Below are 15,514 nucleotides of genomic sequence, written 5' to 3'. Positions count from 1 at the left end.
TTTTTATACAAGGAATTTTTCTAGGTCTAAAGTGATTTGATCTAGTATTTCCAGAAATAAAAAACTTTATTCAGAAACAAATCTAAATTAATTTTAGAGGCGCCTGGATGGCTCAGTAGGTGAAGCATCCAATTTCTGACCTCAGCTCAGGTCTTGATCTCAGGGTGGGTGAGTTCAAGCCCCATACTGAGCTCCATGCTGGGGATTAAGCCTACTGAAAAATAATAATAAAAATGAAAAATTAATTTTACTGTTTTCCTTTCAGAAGTATGCTATTTATAATATCCAATTAAAGTAAAAATGGGTTACAGAATAGCATACATTATGTGATACCACTTAATGGGAAAATATGAGAATGATTCTCAAAATTTTAAGAGATGTTTCCTCTGGGGATTTTTATTTTCTACCTTTGTAAGATCCTTTTTTGACTTAAATTTAACAGTCTATCAGTTTTTATAAAAATCATAAAGACACAGAGTAGTTAAGAATATGACATTTCTTACTGCACAGTCCTTAAGTGAGTTTATTTTAGAAAACCATGAAAACTGAAACTCACTCATGACTCACAGCAAGTATTGTATCCTAAAATAGTCATTCCTATTCCATGGGAGAAGCTACTTATCCAGACTTAAAAAAAAAGAAAGAAAGAAAAAAAGAAAAAAAAAGCAGTTCTCAAAATATCAAAATATGTTATGTGTAAGGTCATCCATGTAGTCCAAATTAAAAACAGGATATCAAAATATATGAAATACCAAAATCAGTGCCTGGTTACCTGGTAGCTAGGTAAAAGCAGGGTTATTTTTAAGTTTCCTACATGAATGACAGAAATTTCCTATGAAAGAAAACGACTAAATGCACCTTAAAAGCATTTCATTGATACATTTACTACTTTATTTCCACTCTGGATTCAAATTTAGGCTGTTCATACACTGGGACAAACGTATGTGGACAAAAGAGATGACATCGTCTAATTTGTTTTCCTGGAGCATTTACAGGAGAATAAAATCAGTAAAGTGACAGATGAATTAGCCCAACTGATTTTTATATCCAAGACTTAGCGGTTTTGCTCAATTTATTTCCTCTCTCAAATTGGGAAATAATGATCAGAAAGATTATGTTAATGTGGCTGCAAATACAAGTTTTCAAAACTGTGTCTACATAGCTTAAAGGGAGAGTGAAATATACATAGCATTTCCAAAAGAGAGGCAAAAATAAGTAGACAGGCTGATTGGTTCTTGATATTTCAAAATAACTCCTCAAAGCTGCTAATTATAGGTTTTAACCTTAACTTCATATTATAAATCTAGCTCAGACAAAAGTGCTGAGTGATTAAAAGTTCCTTCATCTTATTTCTCAGCACACATTCATAAAACAAATGTTCTCCAATAAAAATTTTTACATTACTTTAAAAAGGGAGGAATGGTGCTAAAAGGGAGACTCCAAAGAATATCAATGAAGTATTTCTATATCAGAAGAATTTAAGAAATAAAAATCCTCTGCTTTGAAGATTCTTAGAAAAAACTATGTTCACTACTGGTCTACCTGCCCAGGACCTAAAAGAAATCAGTCTTCACAAGGCTCAATTACTATTATTTTTCCTTTGCACTGTTAGAAAATAAGGTGTTAATTTTGCTTTAGTGCAGGCAATACACATTTTCAGTTTAATATTATAGAGGAAGAATCAATAACCAACTGAAAAGATACTGAGCTATAAATGACTTGCACAAAAATATAGCCTACCTGTTTTGTTTTCTTCATCAACAAAATGCTAAATTTAGTGCTATATGTAAACACTATGGGACTTGGTTATCAATCATTATAAAACTGTCAATCACTGCATGACACAAAATGGTGTTTTTCTTTAAGTCAATTTAATAGTTTTTGCTTCATTATTTCATTCAATAAATAATAAAATCAAGAACTGACTACCTAATTGCTGGGGAAGAAGATACGTATCTCAGGTCTTGGAGCACTTTACTTACAGTCTAAAGGTAGAAAACAGGCAGTAAGTAATTCTAACCTCACTCATGCACTTGTCCCGACATATTTTGTGATCTCCCTCACACATACACCATCTGGCGTACACAGACATTCCACTGAAAAGTGAGTAGATAATCCTTATTTGGCCAGAAGACCAAGTAGCCAACATTTCAAACTATAACCATTTTCTAAAAGGCAAACTTGAAAATCTTGTAATTAATGTTTAGAAGTCATAGAAATTACCAAATGAGCACTCCGTGATTCACACTTCCAAAAGAATATCTCAAAATGTCAAATTTCAAAATACAGCTCTAGGTTTTCCATCTAGATTATCCCATCTATCTAAGATACATCTTAAATACACCTCTTTCTCTCCATTTCAGCTGCTACCACCCCTAGCCCAAGCCACGCCATGTCTCCCCTTGCCCAGTAAAATAACCTCCTAACTAGTCCTCCTTATAAAAATCTTGTTCTGATACAATATCCATTCTGCACCCAAAAGCTAGTGATATATTTTTTCTAACTGTCAGGCTTCCTGAAAGAGAAGTCCTACTTACTGACTTGACTTTAACAATTTCCATTAATTCCTCACTTTACAGAAATTTCAAGTCTTATCAACCTCTGAAACGCCTCTCAAGTCACCAATGTTACTCAGATTACTAAACCCATGGAAACTTTTCAGCTCTTACTTGACTTGTCAATAGCTCTTTTCAATGTTACTAGTTCCCCACCCCCATTTTTAAAGATTCTCATCACTTGAATGACTTGTTTCTACCCTTACCTGTCTTCCTTTGCCTCCACTTAAGCTATGTCTCTTGCCTTGAGATTACCCCCTTTCCTTTGATCATCATCTAAATAATGGTATTCCTTGACCTCTTCTCTTTCTACACATTTTCAGTGGTTGCTTCTACTTAAATCATTTCAAATGCCACCTTTAACCTAAAGACTCCCAGGGCACCTAGGTGGCTTAGCCTTAGACTCTTGGCTTCGCCTCAGGTCCATGATCTCACGGTTTCTTGAGTTTTGAGTCCTGCGCTGGGCTCTGCACTGACTGTGCAGTGCCTGCTTGGGATTCTCTCTCTCCCTCTCTCTCTGCCTCTCCCCCACTCATGCTGTCTCTCTCTCAAAATAAATAAATAAACTTAAAAAAAAATCTTAATCTAAAGACTCCCAAATTGTTATCTCTAGCATAGGTCTATTTAGCTCTGGAACCAAATATCTAACTTCCTACTAGACAGCTTCAATTTGATTTCCCACAGGCATTTCAACCTGTCCAACAAAAAAACCATTGCCCTCTCCCAAATCTGATCTTCCTCTTTCTCCCTTTCAGTAAATTGCTATCGTGCCTCTAGCTACCCAAATTAGAAATGTATCATCATTGGTTCTTCCCTCTCACCAAATCTAGCCTTAGACGTGGCCACCTTCATCTATTGTCTGGATTACTGTGCCAGCATCCTCACTAGTGTTCCTTACACCCATCTCTCTTACACCCATTACTCTTCATGCTTCTTTCAGAGGAGTAAATGCAATACATGGCATTTAGACTATGATCTAGACCCTAACTGTTGCTCCAGTGTCTTCTCTAATCAGTTCCCTATTACAACACTCTTCATCACAGCCACATAGACTGCTGGCAGTTCCCCAAATAGGCTATGCTCATTCACCCCTGAGGCTGCACATATTGGCCTTTAGGTGGAACTCTTGGACCCCATCTCTCTTGGCTGAACAAGAAGATCATTTAGGTCTCAGTGTACCTGTCACTTTCTCTAGGAAACTTTCCCTGATCTCTCTCCTTACATACCAAAACTGGACTGGGTCCCCCTTATACCACTACCCTAGCCACTTACTGCTTACTCTTACTTCAAAACTTATGATAGTAGTTGAAGCTGCCTGCTTACATGTCTATATTCCCAACCAAACTACAATTTCCTAAAGACATTTAATTTAAAAAAAAAAAAAGTAAAGTATGTATCTAGTTTTAACAGCAGGTAAACGAGATCTTTTTCCTCTGGCCAATTAAAAGAATGGTACTGTAAGTTTTTTTCTTTTAAAGCAGATACATATTCCTACAGAAATCATATCTTATTTTACTTATGGCTTCAGCAGGTGTTATTATAAAAGTCTGGTTGAAACACTCGGTTTTGCTAATCAAAATTCAGAGTTTACAACAAAAACTGTTCCGTCTTTTTCACTTTATTGATTTAAAGGCATAGGATTAACAATATGTTCAAATAATCTTTAACTTCTGATAATAGCTATAATTCTAGATTTCTTTTACCAATTGAGTGTGAAACAGGCAAAACTAATTAAAAGAGAAAATGTTGAGAAAATTTTGAAGCCATATTTAAGATTTGATACTCCTGAATTACAAAGTAAGTCCAGTCATTAAAAAATTCCTGTTTCAGACATTTATCCTCTTTTTAGGTATGTCCATACAGTGTATTCATTAACTAAACAAAATCGAGAAAGCCTCTAGGAGCTTAAAAACCCCATGTTTCCTCCCTACATTAAAGAAAGCTTCTCTAAGGAAATGACAAGATAGCTATTTATTTTGAAAAAAAGCAAAATTGATTCCCAGTGGAGGCTAAACTACAATGACTTCTGAGGTGCCATTCAGAACCAGAAGGCTCAACTAGATATAACATCATGGTCAGGTTATAGTAGATGCAATTAGCATCACCATTCCAGTAGGAGGAGTGTGTTCCCAAGAAATCCCTTGCCGTCGGTGTCCAAGTTACAAACAGGTTCTCTGAATTTCATCATGTGAGCCTATCATATTCAGCAAATTACTCCTCCACAAAATCATAATATACTTCTTTAGGATTTCTGATCAAAACTGCAAGATTTCTAAAATTCACCAGCACTCACTCAAAAAGCCCACATAAACAAATTCCTTCAGGGAAGAGTTCAAAAGATATACTTAAAAAGTAGGTTTGAACCTGCTTATTAGTCAATATCCTGCCCAGACAAGTAGAGTTTATTTTGCATAAACCTATTCTGTCATGTAAAACTCTTTCAGCAAAGCATTTACATTCCTCATTACACAATAATGCATTAAAAGTAATTATATATTTAAAATCTGTTCCTTTCATCTCCTTCAAGGACATCCTTAGAAAGACTGCAACTCAAATTTAGAAATTACTGCAAACTAATTATTTGAATTTATACAATGTTTGCATACACATGTTCACATCTGAGAGTCAACCCAGTACTACTGTTCCACATAAACCTTCCATAACATCTTTCCTAGCAAGAAATCTATCAATAATGTTTCATGCCCCTTATACCAGTCATTTGCAAAGCACAAAATACAAAAACAAACAATCTTTTGTTTTAAACTTACATTTACTATCATGGTATCAAAAGCCCAGAATTTTTTGCTTAAAAACTTGGAACCAGATTTAGACACAAACATATTAAAATAAAAAGCAAAACAGAAGAGAACCAATCTACTGATAGCATCAAACATCAGTGAACAAACAACACTGAAAGAAGCAGTCAATAACTGGGTCGGGGGAGGAGCGTTAAGGGAGGAGAGTCAACAGACAACCAACAGGTAATTTCTTTGACAAAACATTCATTATAACTACATAACTACAATTACTATACACACAATACTGTATTTGGTACCACAACAGGATATGAAAACACAAACGACTTCTGCTTTCAAAAGCATTTTACCATTCTGGAGACAGAATATCATTCCATAACAACTGAACACTGACTCAAAACAACAAATACAAGTCTTACTCAAATTGAATAGCAGAAAGGTCAAAGACAAAATAGGGATATGAAATAAAGTGGTACCAGGTCCTTGCTGTTCTACCTTCAATAAAAAGCTGTAGTTTAGATCAAGAGGACAAGAAGTAAAAATACTGTGCAAAAAAAAATTTCTTGTTGCTGAATACATACAAGACATAACCCAAAATAGTTCAAGTTAAAAAATAGCTCGCTTGTTTACTACCTACTATTCAACATATACACTAGAATCTTAGTTTTAAATCTTAAAGAAGCAGAACAATGCTTTTAGTGTATGGCAAATATCAGTTTTACATGCCAGAGCGGTTGGAATCATCATGTTACCCTGAACGATGGGATTAAAACTAGGGAAACCTCTAAGATATTTCTCACTTTCATTTTATTCAGCCACAGCTCCAAAATCACAGAGAAAAGAAAAACAGACCACCTAATATAGAATGTAATAGTTAATTTTTAATTATGGTAACCACAGAAAAATCCTATAGAATCATCTCATACCTAAAACTCCAGAATCTAACATCTCTTCAGGAAAGCAGCTGATCAGCCACAGGGGGCAGCAAAGTTAAGAGAGTGAAAAGTAAATAGCAGGAGGTGAAGTGAGGGCAGGAAATGTAAATAGGCTGGGTAATGAGCCATGAGTATCAGAGAGAAAAGGACAAAGTCTCAATTAATGAATTAAATCAATAGACAGATAAAGCTAAATTAGTGATCTCAACCCTGGCTGCACATTAGAATCACCCTGGGAGCTTTTAAAAATACAAATGCCTGGGTCCTACCTTAGGCCAATTAATTTAGAATCTCTTAGAGGGTGGGCCTAGGCATTGATATTTTTTTAAAGCTCTGTAAGTTTACAGCCAGGGTTGAGATCCAGAGTGCTAAATATAAAAATAAAAACAAGCTAGTCTCATTACCAGCTTTTTGTAATTTAAAAAGTTAAATTTCAAAAATAAAGCACAAAAATCTATTTCCCAAATGTATCATTGTTTATAATTTGTCTCTGTCATCCAAAGAGGGACTAATTCATCTCCGTGATTTTATCAAGGGAAAATGTTATTCTTACAAATAAAAATGATTAAACTGAAGTTCCAAGGGGTTAAACAACTAGCCCAAAGCAACTGTGAGTCATCAATGATGCAGAAAGACAACTAGTCTACTATTTACAGGATAGTGCGCTATCCCAATGATCACATTATTTTAACTAAATACATTTTACTGGATTATCACTTTATTCAATTAGACACTTCATAAAATAACCCAAAATTCAATTAAGAATCAGAATAGGTAATAAATTTGGGGGGAAAAGGAATTTGACCCTAAATAGGAATTCTGAAGATGTTAAATTAGACTTAATTGGAGAATTAAGTCTGTATAATTTCACATGAAAGACAGCAATGGATACCAGATTATCAATTTCTCTAAGTATATCCTTAAAAACTTTTTTAATTAAAAAATAAGTCTTCCAGAAGATACAGCATTATTTTCAGAAAACAGTCCTAAAATGACAAAAATGTCATATGCCTTTGCAAACAAACACTTCTCTTGATACATTCAGATGAATTTCAACTCTCCTTTAGGGCCAACCCAACTATAAAAAGGGGTTTTGGGTTTAGAGAAAATTATATTAACTTTGAGAAGACCTTTAAACATTAAAAAGAGTTAATAATGTCTCCCCCACAAGAAAGTTAAGGTAGTTATAAAACTTCAGATCATGTCAGTGTTCTTGTTCCAGTTACCCTAAAAGACCACATACCTCAAGGGGAAAAAATATCTTTCCCTAAAGGTAAGCAAGGCACTTCAAATCAGCATCACTGTTACTGGCCTGGATACCTCCAGTGGGACCCAGTTTCTAAGAATATACCAACCAAGAATCTGAGTGATAACTTAGGAAGTTCTTCACTTAAATCTCAAAGCCAGTTTCATTCTGTTCTTTGCTATTTACTGCTTCCTGTAGGAGAAATGCACATCTATACAATTCTACTGGTTAATTAATTCAATGTCTTTGCCTGGTAAAAATCTTGTAGCTACGCTTTTAATATTTTAAACAGTTTAATTCTACCCTATTTCCACTTCTACACCAATGCTGAAAAATGATATAGCTTCATCTTACTTCACATAAATCATATCTGCAAACTGATTATAAATAAAATCAAACTTTAAGTCCCCAGAAAAGTTTACTATTTATGTGAATCTTTCATTTAAAAAATATTTTTAGGGGCGCCTGGGTGGCTCAGTTGGGTAAGCGGTTGACTTAGGCTCAGAGGTCATGATCTTGCAGTTTGTGAGTTCGAGCCCCGCATTGGGCTCTGTGCTGACAGCTCAGAGCCTGGAGCCTGCTTCAGATTTGTGTCTCCCTCTCTCTCTGCCCTTCCCCTGCTCACGCTCTGTCTCTCAAAAATTAATAAACGCTAAAAAAAATTTTTTTTAACAAAGTAAAAAAATAAAACATATTTTTAATCTGGATTTTCAAATATCAAAGACAATGGGAGTTAACATTCTTTGCCTATTTTTAGACATTTTAATTACATTATTTCACTTATTCCCTACAATCCTGGGGAGAGAGAAGGTATTATCCCCATTTTACAGATAAGGAAAATAACTCAGAAAGATTAAAAATTTACCTTTGACCCTGGACTGCCCCAATGACCCACCTCTATCATACTAGTTCAAATTTTTATGAAACAGGTTAACAGCATAAATACTGAAATCCTTTGACCTGAGTACCGGTATCAGTTGTTACACCAGATAAATAATCACAGGCCTGAAATTAGCTGCATAAGCCTCAACTTTTCTTGTCAATAAAATGTGAATAATACTGGTTTTGCACAGAGCTGCTGAGATGACCTGATGAAATATGTTTGTAAAAATACACTGAGCTATGGCTTGTCACACAACAGCATTTCCTTAGTAAGTGTGAAAAAGCAAGGGATGTCAGGGATTAGGAGTTATACATCTTTGGACTGTTTCACTAATTATACACAATACTGTTTTTATAATTACAGAAATAAAGCAAAGTATGAAACAATTTGTAAATGCTAAGGGTTATATAAATGTCAGGCAACTACTACTTTACCAGTAAACAAATTCTTCCAGAGACGAAACAGGTTAAAATAAGCTGAAAAACTTCCTATTGTGAGTAACATATTCTTTCAAGGTTAGAAGTTTCCTAACTTGGTTACTAAAGGAAAAGTCTAAGGTAGAAAAATTAAGTCCTATACGAACTTAAATTTAAAAACAAAAAAATTGATTCATGAAATGCTACTTTTATTTCTAGTACCTAGTTCTCAGGGGGAACTTACACAATTAACATAAGAAAATTCAAAAGTGTTTTGAAAAAAAAATGTTTTTAAGCTATACAGTAAGGCAGTTTAATTTTCAAAACCCACGTAACAGTTTCTCTTTAAAAAAAAAAAATTTTTTTTTTTTTACATTTATTTATTTTTGAGAGACAGAGTGAGACAGAGTGTGAGCAGGGGAGGGGCAGAGAGAGAGGGAGACACAGAATCAGAAGCAGGCTCCAGGCTCCGAGCTGTCAGCATAGAGCCAGATGCAGGGCTTGAACCCACCGTGATATCATGACAGGAGCTGAAGTCGGACGCTTAACCGACTGAGCCAGTGTCTCTTTTTTAAAAAATCCTTTTAACAAGGCTTTTTTATTAAACATGTCCTATAACAAAACAGAGTTTTCTCTTAACATTTTCCCCCTTAAAATCCTGCAACCTACTTACTAAATGATTTTGCACAAATAAACTTCTTATGGATGAAAAAGTTGGGTTATTTTGCTAATCCTTACCCATAGTATGCTTTGAGGAAAATAGCTGGCACCTTTCCAGTTTAGATCCATGTGGACAAAGTGTAACATAAGCAGGTTAGTATAAACACTTGAAAGATCTCGGTTGTCCACAAATATCTGAATCTCTCCACAGGAAGATTGTATTTCAGAGCAGAAAGAAAAATTCTCTTTCAAACACATACTAAAGGGCTTTCCATTGGTTGTTGTTAAGACCACAAATGGAAAAAATTACTACAGAAAAAGCACACAACTCTGTAGTATCAAGTACACTGCCAAAGTACCATGTGAAGCAACTGAATTTTTTAAAAAAGCACTTTTCACGCATTCTGGCATCTGGAGTAAAAGTAGCTATTATTAGTGGGTAATCCAAGAAAGGGTCTTATTTCACAATTAAATGTGCATAAATTTATCTTGAATACCTAACTTTCCTTTTAAAGAACACTATATTTTCATGTTAAATATACAGTTGTTATCTAAAGTTCTAATTTTATTTTTTCTCTGCTAGTGACAAAATACTATAAATAAAACATTCAATGGCACCTTCAACTTGTTGAACTATGTACATATAACATAGAGGATTACTGACTCTGCATATTTTTGCCAAGCTTTTAAAAACTGTATTAAAAGTGTATTAAAACTGCACTTCCTAGCTTGATCTACTATGTTAAATATGCCATTATTTTTATTACATAGAAGTATTATATTAATAAAGATAACCCTAAGGATCCACAATACCTTACTAAAAACCAAATTTATTAAGTATGAATAATGCTAGCAGTAAACCTTCAACCTATAAAAAATAACTTGACAATTTAATGGAAAAAAATCAACAATAAAAAATGTTTTAACTTTCACAGCTTTGATTTTTATATCACTGCTTTATTTTTTACACTTTAAAATCCATGAACAGCAATACAATGTCCTAAGAGGTAAGATGATATTCTTTTATAGCTATGACATCACTCAAGAATTAAAATGTTGGTAATGCCTACCATTGTGGTTTACCATTGACTATGATGTGTAAATTTTAACAATTTTTTCATGCTAAAGAACAAATGATAAATGCAGCAACACAAGCTACACATATCATAAATGAAACCTTCTTTCAAAAGCCAGTTTGATTCTGGTTGTGGAATGTTCTTGATTTAGAAGAACCTTAGAGACGGGGCAGTATAGGGTCTGAATGGAGTTCCAGATCTACTGTAGGTCAACTGTGATTTGATCTGGGGTTTTCTTTAGACTCTCAGCCAAACTAAGGCTGGATTCATAGGTCCGAAGACAAAGCAGAACCAGATTATCCTTGAAGGAGATGAAATGGATTGAAAAATCTGAACATTTATCTATTTTAGTATGAATCTTTATCTTCCAGATCTTGCAAAGCAGATTATCTAGATTTGTATCAGGTTTCTTTTTATAAGAATTGTTTTAAATGTCTAGGAGCATTATCATCTTATTCCCAGACAATTTCTAGCTCGTAAAAAGTGAAGACATTAAAATTATAAAATTAAAAGAGTAACGCACAAACAATAAACTAGACCACCAGGAAACACTTTATTAAATATCCTTTAAATCTAGTAGTAAAAGTGAGCCAAAAGAAGTGCTAAGTTCTCCTGTAAAGCATTAGGCACGGATACGAATTTGAACTACTGTACAAACCTACAAACCTACTGTAGATTCCTCCCTGGAATCCCTGCTTCGCGAACTAAGTTCCCATTCCATTGCAAAGCAACATTTACTCTTTTATACTTCTCCAAATTTACCGCGTGTATCTTCTTAGGCAATAAAGTATTTTAAGTCTTTCTATACTTTGAGTTAACGATACCATCTAAACCTAACGACCCAGTAAATAAGACACTAGTCTGATTTTTAGGCTTGTTCTTATAAATACATCTGAAGACCAGCTAACTCCTGACCGCTGTTTGCATTACGATTGCCTAGAGATCCCGGTCAGCGTGACTCTTAGGAAAGATCAATGGGAAGGGGAGGTGAGGAGAGGGTGGGAGCAGAAACTTGGTAACTGGAAAAGTAAAGAAGAAGTTGAAAGTGTCTGAAAAGCGGAGGAGGGTCTCCGAGAGACTACAGGTCGGAAGGCAGGGCAGGCTGTTGAAGCCACGAGGGGAAGGACAAGCCCGGAGGAAGAGTGAAGAAACTACCTCGAGAGACGCAGGAGAGTTGCAATCGCAAGGGCAGGTGAGCGAGCGCGCAGGTGGGGAGGAGGGTTGGCAGCCTCTAGGGAAGGGAAGAGTTCAGGTGAATCAGGGAGAAGAAGCAAGACTCTGAACACCAAACCTGTTTGAATCGAGCGGGGTTCGGGGGAGGCAACAGTGGAAACACCGCTCACACTACGAGCCCCACCGGCGCAGAAGGAAACCCCAGGAGGAAATGGCTCTAACGGCGCGGGGGCGAGCCCCTGCGCTCCCTCCCGGGGCTGCACCCTCCGAGGTTACCTTTGAGCTGGGGCAAGGGGTGCAGCTCCGCCTGGCTGCCCTGGCTGCGGAACTGCGACGAGCCCTGGGAGCGCTTCTGCCTCTGCGCCTTGCGCACCGATTTCCGGGTGAAGCCGTCCACTTTCTCCGAGGCCGAGATGGCGGCGGCGTTGGCAGCCCCCGCCGGCGGCGACGACGACGACATCGCCGCGGCCCTGGCGCTTGGCAGCTCCGGCTGCTGCAAGCACGGAACGGGCAGCGGCAGGAGGAGGAGGCGGGGGAGAGGCGCGGAGAGCTCGCGCCCCTCCGCCCCGTCCCCCCCGGCCGCGCCGCCCTCCCGCTCCGGGGCGCCGCCGAGCTTCTCCCCGCCGCTGCCGCCTCACGGCCACATCTCAGTGCCGGGGGTTCCTGGTCCCCGCCGCGCGGCCACCTCCCGGGGCTGACGGAGGCAAGGGCGGGGGCGGAGGGGGGTGAAGAAGTTGTTGACTTCGGGCGCGGAGGGCGGGTGGAAGAGAGCCTGAAGTTTGGACAACTGAGGCGAGGGCGCGGGGGTGCGGACGCCGAGCGCGCCTCTCTGCTCTTCAGCCCAGTTCGCCAGCCGGCCGGCTGGCCCCTCAGTGGCCGCTGCCAGCGCAGCCAGCCCTGCCTGGAGCCTCCTCCCGAGGCGCTGCCATCGCGGGTCCCCTCCGAGCCGCCTCCGCTGCGCCCGCTCTTCCCTGTCAGCGCCGGACCCTCATCTCCCGGGGCGGTGACCCGCCGCCCCGGCTCTGGGCGCGCACACACTCGCTTCTCAAGGCTCGGAGCTGTCCAAGCCCCCTCCCCCACGCGCCCTTCCGCCGCCCACGGAGAACCCCAGCGAGCGACCGCTACAACTTGAGAAGGTGGAGGGTGCACGCAGGGGTTGCGGGGGGGGAATGTGTGTGCGTGTGCGCGCGCGCTAGGGCGCGCGGCCCGGAGGAGGGGCCTTGCGGGGGGTGGGGAAGGAGGAGATTGACAACTTCCGCAGGGTCCCACCAGCCTCTCGGACGTTCGGGAGGGAGTAGGGGGTGGGAAAACATGCCAGTTCCCTCAGCCAATCGCAGGGCTAAGCGGCAGGAACGGAGTGAGGCGTGGCCTCCCTCCTCTCTCGTTAAGCTGAGAGGTTAGGCAGAGAAATGGGGCGTGGTTGTGTGACGGACTTCTGCTACAACCAATCGTAAGTGAAGACGGCAAGCCGTGCGCCGCTTACGTCACAACAGCGCGATGAATTCTTGTGGTGGAGGAGAGGTGCCCCGCCACCAGCGAGGGACTTTGCGCGCCTGCGCGACAAGCCTAGGCTCTACTTGCTCTCCTGACGGCCTATCAGAAGACCAGAAAACTAGAGTGGGTAGTTTAGAGAGCAATGTGGTAGGTCCCTTCCCTTCCCTGTCCTCTCTGCTGGCCAATGAGGAGCTGAAGCGACTGGTGGAGAGTTTGAGATCTGCGGCGGGAAAGAACGCCAGGAGTTACATCACTCAAGTGGGCGGAGCAGAAGTCGGGTGGGGGAAAAGGGCAGGGGATTGACAGGCGAAGGGCCCCGGGCGGGCGAGGAAGTGAGCCGGTCCAGTCTGAGTTAGGCACAGGAACCCTGGGCGGGCCTTGGAGCCTCCACTGGCCCCAAACCGCATAATTGGTAGTTGCGGAATAGATTTGTAGCTCTTGAGTGGTTCAGGCACCGTGGTTCCGAGAACTGTTCTCGCGCCTAGTGTGGGCAGTCTAGCATCTCCAGCTTCAAAGAGTTCTCTATATTCACACCGTCCAAGAAGAGGTTTCTCATGCCCAAGTTAGTATCCCACTAATTTTCACCCCTTCTTCAGCCAGAGGCCTTCAGTTTTTCCAACAGAATGAGTACAAATTCGCTCATCAGTGGCTTCTGGATTTGGGAGCTTGCCATTTACATTCATTGTGCTCTCTTCCTTGGAGATTAACGACTAAAGTTTAAACTTATTAAAGTTAAGTTTTGTGTGTGTGTGCTTTGCGTATCATGATGCTTAATAAAAATAAGTGAATTGATTTGTATGAGAAGTATGTGAAGGGAACTAAATGTTCTCCACCCTATTATAAGACTCTCACTACCCAAATTATTAGAAAGTACTAAAGGAAATTCAGAAATTGTTTTGCCGTTTAAGAAAAAATGGATAAACGTTTGTAGAGTGAAAAGAGTATAAAAATATTTTAAGCCTAAATTTAAGACTGGAAAATTTTTAAAATTAGATAAGCGAGCACATTGTCTCCCTTTGGCTTGGTTTTGCGGTGGTGGCCCAAATCCATTCCTTGTCCCATGAGCTGCAGACATTTTCCTTTTGACTTGATAATAATACGTGCTGTTTATCTGTTTAAGCAAAAGTACCTGATGGATATGTGCAGAAGATTCCAACTTTGATCAGGAAGTTGGATTCTAGATCCAGAGCCAAACTACCTCAAAACATTTCCTTCCTCAGATCAAGAGTGGTGAAACTATATACAATTCTCCCAGTCAGGGAGGTTCAAACGTAAGCAGCAGCTTTGAAAAGCCACTGAAGCTCCAGACCATGTTGAATCTACCTTCACAAATGGCCAGACCAGGCCTTCTCAAAATTTGCACAACCGACCATGTAGTTCAGTGCTCTTGACTTCACTGCCAGATCAGCCTTTAAAAACACTGTTTATAGGGGCACCTGGGTGGCTTAGTCTGTTAAGCATCGACTTTTGATTTTGGCTCAGGTCATGATCTCACAGTGGTGAGATGGAGCCCTGTATGCCTCTCTGCAATGAGTGTGGAAACTGCTTGGGATTCTCTCTCTCCCTTTCTCTCTGCGCCTTCCCCCCCAAAATAAATAAAAATTTTAGAGGCACCTGGGTGGCTCAGTCGGTTAAGTATCCAACCTCAGCACAGGTCACAATCTCATGGTTGGTGAATTCCAACCCCATGTTGGGCTCCGTGCTGACAGCTCAGAGCCTGGAGCTGGTTTCAGATTCTGTGTGTACCTCTCTCTCTGTCCCTCCCCTGCTTGCAGTCTGTCTCTCAAAAATGAATAAACATTAAAAATTTTTGAAATAATAAAAGAAAAATAAATATATATTTTTTTTAACTTAAAAACACTGTATCGTAGTCACGTTTGAAGAACCACCAGTACCTACAGAATAGATTCCAAATTCCAGCTGTCTTCAAGCTAGCTCCTATCTTTCAAGGCATAAATACCACCATTTTCTACACAAACTCTTTTTTCAGGTCAGACATGTCATTCCACATACTGATCCCCTAGAAGTAGTTGTGCTTCCTTGACCCTCAGTCTTTACTTTTCCAACATCTCGAGATAATCGTTTTTCCATCTGGTTGAAACCTATCTTCTCTTCAAACCTCAGCTCAACCCCTATCTTTTATGAAGGCATTTACGATCATCTGGCCAGTTTTGTCTCCCTTCTTTCTCTATGTTGCCAAAGCATTTATTGTCTATGTCACTCACATGCCCCATCATCACATACCATTGGAGATGGAGCTACACTCTTCCTCCCATAAAAGTTTGTAAACACTGAAAGACCAAGAACTCAGTTATTCTAT

General features: G+C 39.5%; 1 protein-coding gene across 1 annotated transcript in view; it reads right to left on the bottom strand.

Moving 5' to 3' along the window:
* PPP2R5A (protein phosphatase 2 regulatory subunit B'alpha) overlaps nt 1–12,309 on the bottom strand; it is a 65,522-nt gene extending 53,213 nt beyond the window's left edge. Inside the window, exon 1 of the mRNA XM_025921116.2 lies at nt 11,977–12,309. Coding sequence (XP_025776901.1) covers nt 11,977–12,160 — 184 coding nt within the window. The 5' untranslated portion in view covers nt 12,161–12,309. The remainder of the gene's footprint in view (nt 1–11,976) is intronic.
* Between the last annotated feature and the right edge of the window lie 3,205 nt (nt 12,310–15,514).

The sequence above is a fragment of the Puma concolor genome, chromosome E4 (assembly GCF_028749965.1).
Source record: "Puma concolor isolate L17-30 chromosome E4, mPumCon1.1.hap2, whole genome shotgun sequence".
Taxonomy (NCBI): Eukaryota; Metazoa; Chordata; class Mammalia; order Carnivora; family Felidae; genus Puma; species Puma concolor.
The sequence above is the reverse complement of the archived record's forward strand: the minus strand, read 5'-3'. Positions and strand labels throughout refer to the sequence as shown.